This window comes from Manduca sexta, unplaced genomic scaffold (assembly GCF_014839805.1).
Source record: "Manduca sexta isolate Smith_Timp_Sample1 unplaced genomic scaffold, JHU_Msex_v1.0 HiC_scaffold_3124, whole genome shotgun sequence".
In the NCBI taxonomy this organism is placed as follows: domain Eukaryota; kingdom Metazoa; phylum Arthropoda; class Insecta; order Lepidoptera; family Sphingidae; genus Manduca; species Manduca sexta.
The window spans coordinates 1-10,982 of NW_023594158.1; the positions used below are offsets into that span (position 1 = coordinate 1).

The following is a 10,982-nucleotide window of genomic DNA, read 5'->3' on the forward strand; positions in this document are numbered from 1 at the left end:
GAAATACAGAAAACTTTACAAATCTAGAACAGCAATTAACTCAGAAACATACTAGCTAGCCAGATAAAACAAAGTCTAGACAATTGTATTTAGGGGTTCAAATAAAGTCTTTGTCTTCATCAAAAAGAAAATTCGGATCCTAGCATTATCTATCTATACAAATAAGTTAAACTAATATCAACAAGAACAATCTTGTTCTAAGCTAAACCAAATTAATTCACAAATAAGTCACGCTACTTTTAAAACTTTGAAAATATTCACTGGAAAAGAAATTAACATCAAGTTTACAATGCTCATTATACTTGTCCATAGAAAAAGGAACTATAAAGATTAGCATTAATTAAAACATACTCTCTTCGTCATGCGAAGGCTTTTTATTTATGATATAAAAATATTTTATGTCGATATCAAACAGATTAATTTAACAATTGGTTAAATAAGAAAGATAAAATAATTTTAATAAGAACGTATTTAAAACAAGTTGAGAATCTAGAAGTTTTTACCTAACTTAGAACCACAAAAGTCATCTGTTTAGATTTTTAATTCAAAGAAGAAAATTTAAGTCTTAATTCATAGAACGTAAGTTTTTTACTTTACACCAATATTTTCATAATTTTCATTAAAGTTACGAAGCTGATTATTTTTAGCAAAACAGTACAACTAATGAAAATTTAGTTAGAACAAAAATCTCGAATAAGTTTTCTACTTTTTAAAAAGAAACATTTAATCATTCAAATTGAAAATTCAGAAAAATATTAATAAATCGAAATCTATGGGAAATCGCGGAACATACATGGGAGTGATTCGAATACCCCAAGGGATGCTCTATCTCTGGACTTCCGCTTGACACTATTTTCTTGGACACCCCGTATATGCAAATTAATCCTCTATAAATCTGTTATAACTGGTCCTTCGTTAATTTGACACCTGTATAACTAAAAGCAGATAAGAATGGAAACACAACCAGATGATCATATCAATGATGTTGTAAGGACAATTTTACGCTGAAGCTGTCTTCCATGAAGGATACGTCAGTAAAAAGAATAACACTTGGACTTGATACTTTATCTATTTTAAACTTAAATCAAAGCCGTTTGCCCTTATGGTAATTTTAAAGGATCTTTTAGTAAGGGACCGTAAACACTATAGTCACAAGAAATCAATCTTATGAGACTGCTAATCATATTTGTAGATACCTATATCTACATGGTCTATTTTTAAGGGCAGCACCCTTTACTATTTAAATATGAACGTGAAAGATAAAAAAACATCTGTAAATAAATTAATAAACAATACGTGAACAAAATCCAAGTCCAAATTTAATTAAAAAAACGAAGATATATCATATATTTGTTAAGGGTCATTGAATAAATAGATAAATGAGCGAATTGTCATGAAATTAAAACCAATACCTGCGTAGAGACTTAGAGCACAGGAAGAAATAAGCAACCTACTCAAGTATTTAAAGTCTTCAAGCTTTATTGAATAAATAATTAATAATATTTTCTTCTTACAGAATTATCAAATTGCGCTGAGGATTATGTGATCACCTCCAGTTTAGTAGGTACTTGTTATGTTATTATATATAGTATAAATTGCTTCAATCAGCCAAATGACATAGAATCTGATCTAATTAACTATGTTGTTTTAGATTTTTAAAACAGAAACAAATGTAATTTTTGTGTAATTAAAAAAAACAAAACATTATATTAGACCTTAAAGTTACTGGAAACTCTTCACTCAACGCACTCCCCGCTGAGTGTGGCAGAGGTGTTCGTAATATATTATGTATAATGAGCAAGGTGACATGGTCAGTCGTGCGAAAAAAAAGAAGAAAGAAAAAGGGCGCGAAACTGAACCGGCTGGCCAGCCTAATTATTGAGTGCTCATTTACAATAAATAGAAATCGCTACACCCCTTCCCTATATGTGGCTGAAAATTAAGGCAAGGTTATTTTCAAAAATACTATTTTTCAACCGAATTCAATAAAAGGAGGAAGTTATCAATTCAACGTGTATTATTATTTTTATATTTTTGTTACCTCAGAACTAGCTCATTTATGGACCGATTTGGTTTTTTTTTTAATTAAGAAACTGTCCAGATAAAGTATCGAATGGTAACAGATGACTATCTAATGACTTTAGCTACAATCATGCCGGTCTACTAGAGTTAAACACCCTAAAGATTGGGGAGAGGAGAAAACGGGGATCTTTTGCACGAGATCGCACCCACCTGCGTTTACTTCACATGCGTGGAGTTTCCTTAAACTTATTATCATATCTAAATGGTTGTACTATCCTAGACAGACTATTGAATATACTTACACCACATGCATAGCTTTAAAAGAAAACAAAGACAACAAAATATAGCTACATTGACTTGAAGTTGAAACTGTATTAATGTCCAGTAGGACATACAAGAGGCCATACATTGCTCGTAGTGTCACGCACCTTAAAAGCCCTTCCCGCTAGAAAAATGCCTAAAAGACAGTATTGATGCATAGCACTATTTATTTATAATCAGATTCAAAATTAAAATATTATCCAGGTGATAAAAAGTACCTAGCCTATCTTATATTAATCCAACTCTGTCCGTGTGCCAAATTCGTTTAACCGTTTACTTCTGACAAACATATACACCTTTTTATAAACATTCGCATTTCTTATATCAGTAAGAGTACGACAAATACAATTATATAAGTAACCACTCAGGTTGCTGTTGTGCTGTCACCCATCTTGTCATCATGTCTTGTAGTTCCAACTTACGTACTTTTTTTAATACAGCGGCATGCAACCGCGGCAATATTATTTTTTTAGATCCTTTTTCCAATTAACAAAGCTAACAGAAATGTTTCCTCATCTGAATTCACTCTATTACTAACAATCCAAAATGCGTAGCCAACTGTGAGCCCGCTGCGTATTCGCTGTGCACTCGCGGCTTGTTCGCTGCACATCTGCTGCGAATTTACGGCGAATTCATTGTGCATTTGATACATAAGTGTGATACATCTAAGGGTACAACATCTAGCCTAAACACTTAAGTAGATATATAATATCTATCTGAATCAGATCAACCTGTAAATTTCTTGGCGCGTCATGTGGAAAACATCTTACCTAGATTCAAAGTTGGAATTGCAGTTCTACATAAAGCACCGTTATACAATTTATAACAGCTCTCAAAGTGCCTATGGCACAACCGCAAGTTTTTTTCTATATTCTTCTCCTCCGTCGAGTCTTTTTATCGAGAACTTTTATCCACACTTAAAAACCTTTCCTCTTGCCAAAATTTCCACCTATAACTAGTTGCCTTAGGGAAATAAAGTAATGGTCCTGAAAAATAATACAATAATTTATTAAAATATAATAAAAGATGCCCTGTATTTTTACCACAATACAAATGCAAGGAATGAGTCCAATAGTCATACAGCTCTGAAATTTATTTATTCAATAGTTAAACCAAAATAGGTATATAAAACCATGAAGACGTAATAATGGCAATCGTATCTACCAACAGATTTTTCATAGTTTAAATAAAAATGAATACTTATCGCATAATTTTAATGCGAATACTGAATGTATTGCGTTTTATTTCTACGTGTATTTTAAAAAAGACATGATTTAAATTTGCAGATTTCGCCATCGCGGTGAATAAGTAGATATTATGTACGATTGTAATGAGTACTACCGATATTTTTTATGAAAAATATTAATGTCATTTACCATCAACCACACAACCAAAATAACATTTTGGATATCCATGAGACATATTGTCCAAATATTTTATCAATTCCTTATCGCGTGCAAAACAAATTAAACAAATAACAAAGCCAGGGGTCGAATTAGTAGAAGGTATCGTTGGTCCGTTTGAATAAGCAAAGTTCTTTTATTATTTCGGAAATCGTAATCGCATTTATCACACACAAACTCTAATACTCTAATAATCCCGAGCTCAATACTGGCAAGACGAAAGCAAGGTAATTTGCCCGACATTCACTTAGTCAACCTCCAACCATTGTCTTGGCTAATCGGCTTACTAACTTTTGTATTTATATAAATAAAATGCCTTCCTGTGTTTTTAACCTATTTTTAACTAATAAATGCATTTTATTCGACTGTCATGCCGATGGGGCAGCCGACGCTCGGACCCATTCGGGCACACTCTGGCCGTATCAATGCGAACCGCTAGGGCTGCGACTATAGTAAATACTGCGCTGTTTTTATGTGCAATTTTGTTAGTGTATGACTCATCTATTAGTAAAACGTCATTGGGTATTCGTAGTTAGGTTTAAGTACCTACCCAAAGATATTGCAACGAGAACATTAACTGTAACATGTTTAGTAAATATATCTTACTAAACAGTAATTTGACTATCATACTCATTGACGCATTTTCTACCGAATGATATTTAGGTTTGTTACACGTAAACAGCTTAAATGCGCTAAACAAATTTGGCATAAGAATAAACCGTAATATCCTATTACTAGACTAACGCATAAGCTAGGTACTTTTATCCAGATCTTTTACATTGGTTTAGTTATTTGTGGGATATCTTGATCCTATAAGTAGATGGCTGGCGTTGGCGTTGCACAGATAGCACAATCGATCGCTACAGTTTACATGCCGAGAAAGGCTTTTCATGCGGGTACTGCCGCATGCGAACCTAGTAAATAATAAAACAAATATTTTGGCGACATCAAGCTATTTATTTTAACATATTATGGAATCTATTTTATTGTAAATTTGTAGTTAGGACACTAAATTAGTACTAGGATACGACGTTTTAAGTAAGTAATATCTTCACACTGGCCTGGAGCTTGACATTACTAATGTAATGTGTCAGTTGGTGGGTTTTCTCTCCTCTTCAAGTTGTTCTTCTTAAAGCCTATTTCTTCTGATGTTTTTAGTACGTCATTGTACCTATTATAAACATTACTTTGAGTTGAATATTATCAGTAAGAAGAAAAATATTACTTATAAATATATTAATTAAAATATATCATGTAACATCCATTAAAAGAGTTTATGGTTTTAAAATATCATTTACCTCTGCTTTTACTTCATATTATTTTGAAAATTACATCCACTGTTTAAAAGCGTACATCTAAATATGAAGGTACATTATTCATTGAAGTAGATTTTTTAAATTGTTTTAAAACATTGGTTACTTATATTAATGTTAAAACTTATAGTTAAAACTGCAGATAAGATGTACTTACTCATTACATTTAATCATTTAATGTCGTAAAGTAAAATAGATATAAGAAATATATTTAACTACTAAAATGTGGTTTTGGCATACATCAGTTAAAGTATTTTTAGAAAATCACAAAAATCTTCTATAGATAAGTACATAATTAAAAGAAAATAACAAAACTGTTAAATAGGTATAATAGATCATAGTTTTTAATATGGCATGCACTTAGTGTGTATATATGTATATAAATATATATTCTAATATCCAAAAGGAGTACATATAATAAATATAGTCTTTTTTCCAAATCAGTTCTTAACATAGATATCTAAGTTTACAAATAATCTTAATGGATAATACAAAAAATGAAGATCAGTCTAAATTCAGTCTTAAACAGAATACTAATATAATTTTTTGAGATATAAAATTAGCCAATAAAAGGAAACATATATAAAATCTTTATATGTGGATAGCTCAAAAAAACAGGAATTAATACTGAATAATTCATCAATATTATAATATTTCTAAAATTTTAATTAACATCAATTACACAACAACTAGTTACATTTATAACTTTAAATAGACACATTATATGTGCAGAGATTAAATTATACTAATTATCTTAACATAGATCTTTGATTAACTAATAAATAAAACATTAAATTTTTCCTTTCAATGTTAAAACAATAAATCAAGACCATTTTAAAAAGGATCTGGACCTAGCATAATTGTTATAAGCTCCTATATTTTTTTTAATTTGTTTTGGTTCCCAGTATCCAATGGCGTAAAATCTAATTCGGTAATGAGAAACCAAGTGTTTTGAAAACATAACAAAACATTTTACTTGGTTAACAATTCAGAGATATCTACAATGTGGGGAGTATTGAAGTTTTCACCCACTTGCCTAATAGTGATTAAAAATTCAACACCTGGATAAAGAAATGCAGTTGGTTCGATTTCATCCTCCTGCTCTTTAGAAATACGGCAATAAAGAGCCACTGCTGTGGTCTGGCCAAAAATCATTGGCTTAACAAGCTTCAGTTGATTTATGTGGACCTCATATGTGTCGCCCCAATCAATTTGTTGCACAACCACTTTGGTTGGGCAGATGACCTCGTACTACTGATCTCTCAAATTTTGTCATGCATTGAGACTTATAGCCCACACCCTTCCAATGACCAATTCATTTGCTCGAGGAGTTTTTTGATAGATGCAGTAATCAGTGAAATCATTACGATCACTTAAATACTGGTTGAAATCACCAACTTCAGCTACATAGAATCCAGAAAGATCTTTTCCAGTCTGGCATCTGACATGCAGGACATCTCCAACTTTGACAAGCTTGCATCCAAAATATCGCCCATCAAAAGGTGGATTGGCACGATTACCACCTGGCATTTCAGCTGAGCTACCCATAGCAGTATAGCCAGTCAATGTAAGCATGGTAGCAATATCATTTGGGCATGAATTGACTAATTCAACAACAAGTTGATCACCAGTTCTTCCCTTGACTGTCATCCGAGCACGTTCATTTCCCACATATGATTTCATAGCTTCAATAGTTTCCTCAGCCCATGTGCCTGGGTCCAATGATTTGCAATCAGCAAGGACACAATGCGCAGCCAGTGGTGGAATAGCTATTTCATGCTTGGGATGGCGCATCCTCCAAAGCGGCACAGTATTGTCCTCAGATCCATAATCAATGGCCTTTATATCACATTTTATATCTCCATCCTCTTTGATGACCTTGAGGATGCTTCCCCTGACATATAAATCCAAAAACTCAGATTTGTAAATGATGATTTTGCCTTCTTGTAACATACCTGGGTCAAAATGATCACAAGTCTCTTGCAAATATTCTAGATCTTCCCTGAAGACCACAGGGCGCACATAGAAGCTGTAAGGGTTTACAATATGAGTCACATCGACCCAATACCTCTCGCCAATCCTGTAGTCGTACATTGCCAATTTCTGAAAAATACTGGCGCCTTGATCTAGTGCCTCGGCCATTTTCAAAAGACTAGAACAATTCTTGTCACTTCTATCAGGAAACAAAATATTTTATGAACGCACGGAGTCGTATCGTCAAACAAGCGTCGACTGGAATATTTTGCTCCGGTCGCCCGGAATCTCGGAAAGGGGCATTATTGATTTGCGAGCAAATTGAGGCCACCAATTGGGCTTCGAGCATGCGCACTGAGCTTCACGGCTCCCTAGTTTGAGCACCGGTCAGGGGTAACCCGGGGTTACCGCTTCGCCAGAGCTATTGTGTTTTCTCCTATAGGTCACCGGCGATTCTGAGAATAATAAACATAGCTTCTTTTAAAAATGGCTACACCGTTACACCAGTGCTTTTGCCAACAGTCATAAATGTTAAAATATTAAACATATATTAGGTATGTACTTACTATAAAACTTTCGATTTGAAGTAAAGTAATCGGCATCATACGACGATTGAAAAGATTATATGCGACGATTGTAGGCATAAAGCAGCATAATATTATACGTTAGAGTAATATAAATCAGATTATAAAAATTCTTGTTTTTTGGTTTGATTTGCTCCAGGAGAAGGCAAATAAAAACTCTTAATTTAAACTTCAATTGTAAGAATTTGTTTTTCATTATTTCTTTTGTTTTGGTTTGATTTACTCCTTAAGGAGAAGGCAAAGGCTCTCAGCCATACAGCCTAGTCTGTCTTCTTTTATATGTCTTCTTTGATACAATTTATAGGCCGAATCCATGTCTACAATATCCCCAATCCTAACGCCGAAGCCATGTCTGCAATATTCATTTGTTTGCGAAAATTATAGATTATTTTATTTATTTATAATGACTCTGGAAACCAGTCCATTCGGCAAAATTATACCTATAGGTAGATAAAGTTATATAAAAAAAGAGGTCTGGAAAAAAGTCTTTTCGCGTATTGTCCCTATCTTTAACCACATAAACTTGTAATAAAATCTCTTTGGTTGTACTATTTGTACGTGGCTGGATTCGATGAAATATTTATTTGACTAATATTTAAAAAAAGAAACAAATTAGTAAAAGTAAATGCCATTGATAAAGAAAACTTATTCTGAGACAAAAACCCTCAGTTACAATCTTTGGTTTCTATATCTATATATATAAAAGAAAGTGGTGTTAGTTACACTATTTATAACTCAAGAACGGATGAACAGATTTGGTTGAAAATTGGTGGAGAGGTAGCTTACAACCAGAAGACGGACATAGGATACTTTTTATCCCATTCCCACGGGAACGGGACGTGACATAAGACGTGGTATAAGAAAGCAAAAGTTGGTATGGAGATAGTATAAGACCCTGGAAAGGTTATAGGCTACTATACCGGGAAAATATACTTATAGTGGGAATTTTATCCCGGAAAACTCCTTCACGCGGGCAAAGCCGCGAGCAAAAGCTAGTAATATATAATTCTCTTTGACCCTCAGATTAAAACCACTACAATGTAGTACATAGTGATTATATTCTCTTTGGTAAGTAAATGCTTGTCATTGTTCCAAGAGTAAAATGAGTGAATGAAAGTGAAAAAAAAGAATAATTTCAAAATTTTATTAAGTAAGTATAATAAAGTGAAAAATGCAGCACAAATAGCTAGAAAATTTGTGACTTCTTGGACATAATAATTGTATAATAATGGACATGTGTCAGTAAGAGTAGCACAAAGTTGGTTTAACAGGATGAAAGGATTAGAACACATCGATAGTTGGTTTACAACAGGTCAGATTATATTAATACCTCCCCCCTGTGGACTGGGGCGTTTGGAGAATTCCAAAACGGTATCCCCTGCCTGTCGTAAGAGGCGACTAATCGGGGCCATCGGGGTGTCGCCGTCAGGCAGCAGCAGCGGTCGAAGACTTAGACACTTCGGTCAGAGGAAGCCCGCAGCCGTCTTTAATGCGCCGAAGAGGGCCACCGTGGAGTTTTAGTTGGTATGCCGTGCGTGTGTAGGGTTAAGGACTCGGCCCGGCAGTCGGCTGAAGGTTATCATAAAATCCGGGCGGCACAACGCCGGGTCGTACTCTTAAGGCACGGTGACCCACGGTGAACATATGAAATGAAATGAAATGATTTGAAGTATTTGAATCCGTAAAATATTATACATTATTTAGATTCCGTCAATATTAACTCTACCACCAGTTCGGAAAGCAGTTCTTGCCAGAGAAGAACGGGCAAGAAACTATGGTGTTGCTCTTTTAATAGCCAAGGGTGTAGGGGCGGCGGCGCTTATATTTTGTTTACCTTCCTACTATCTATTGTTGAAGATAAAAGTTTTTATTTGCCATTTGCAATACAATATATTATGACTTAAAAATCGCGCAGCGCACCCGATCTACTCGCTAGCAGCGCTGCATGCAAAAGACGCGTTTGCTTTCCGGTGGGTCGGTCTGTGGCCGTTTCAGCTCCGCGCCGAGTCCGACACGACACACGAATATTACGGAATCTAACCGAGTCACGTCGAGCGTTCGTCTTCGTCGAATAAATTGTTACGGCTTTGAACCTAGAGCAGCAAGTCGTCAACAACATAGGGCAAATCAACCAGCCGCTTCCCTTAGCGAATATTTTCGTTGCTCGTTATAAATGCCCTATTTGGATTCGTTATCATCTTCATTAGAGGTGAGGTTCGGCAAAGACCATTCACCAGCATCTACTCTTATATTGTTGCACCCAGGGCCGTAGCTAGACTTGAATTTAAGGTAGGGCAACTGTGGTTACAACTAGGGCGGAAGTAAAAATGTTACTAGATCTAATCTGGTCAATCGATTTTTTGCTTTCTTGGCTTGTGAACGTGAAGGAGTCAGGTTAATACTTAGATAATTGTTAGGGTACTACACAAATTGTAACAAAATTCCCTAAATCTCGAAAGAGGTTATTCCACCCATAAATCCGAACAACTCTTACCATGGGACCAACTTCCAAATAGTGAAATAAAAACCCTGCTCCATATATTTTGATTGAGTAGTTATGTAAAATATATTGATTTTTAATCTTGGGCATTAGTATTTTAAAGGTAGGGCATTGCCCCACAATGCCCCCATAGCTACGGCCCTGGTTGCACCCTGCTCAGATAATGAAAATTACAGCTTCGAAATTACAAAGATGTATGGAGGAAGTATATATATAAATTTGAAGGGATCATATCTGAAGCCGAACTATGGCGCACATTTTTGATAAATAAGCAGCAGCAGGACTTTGAAACTATTGAAATAACAGACTTAATACAAGCAGCAGAATCTTTTTACCCGAAGGTGAAGACAGCCCTAGAAATTTTATTGGCAATGACTTATTGCGCTGTTACAATTGAAAGGTCATTCAGCACACTCAGACGTGTAAAAATGTGGCTGAGATCGACTATGATCGAAGCCAGATTAAATGGGCTTTGTATGCTAGTGTACGTAGTAAGTTTGTTAACGCTATGGGAGATTCTTTTACGGAAGACGTCATAAACCGTTTTGCAAAAGACCCTCGAAAGTTACTTTTATAATAGCTACATAATGAATGATTTTAAATAAAAAATTACCTATTTTAATTTATGTTTACTTATTTGACTAGGATCTAATAAAACTTGATTGCCCTCCCCTCCCCGGCCCAGAACCTGAGTACGCCCATGATTCTAGCACTAAAACAAAAAGGATGCAGGCGACGAGTGCGGGACTGTAAAGTTCATCTTATGATCAAGGCCATACTTGAAGACAGAAAAAACTAAGCATGGAGTGGATTGACTATAGGAAACCTTTTGATGGCATATCGCACGTGTGGCTACTCAGGATAC

The 10,982-nt window shown here is 34.8% G+C and overlaps 1 protein-coding gene across 1 annotated transcript; it reads right to left on the reverse strand.

Moving 5' to 3' along the window:
• Positions 1-6,309: 6,309 nt before the first annotated feature.
• Positions 6,310-7,739, reverse strand: LOC119192750. Its single transcript, XM_037446517.1, has 2 exons — positions 7,600-7,739; positions 6,310-7,488 (listed from the first exon to the last, which is right to left on the reverse strand). The coding sequence occupies exon 2, from the start codon at positions 7,199-7,201 to the stop codon at positions 6,332-6,334; it is 870 nt and encodes a 289-aa protein (XP_037302414.1). The 5' UTR covers positions 7,202-7,488; positions 7,600-7,739; the 3' UTR covers positions 6,310-6,331.
• Between the last annotated feature and the right edge of the window lie 3,243 nt (positions 7,740-10,982).

Bases quoted from the DNA above. Each gene is read 5' to 3' on its own strand.
- LOC119192750 (XM_037446517.1), bottom strand. From the start codon at position 7,201: ATGGCCGAGGCACTAGATCAAGGCGCCAGTATTTTTCAGAAATTGGCA.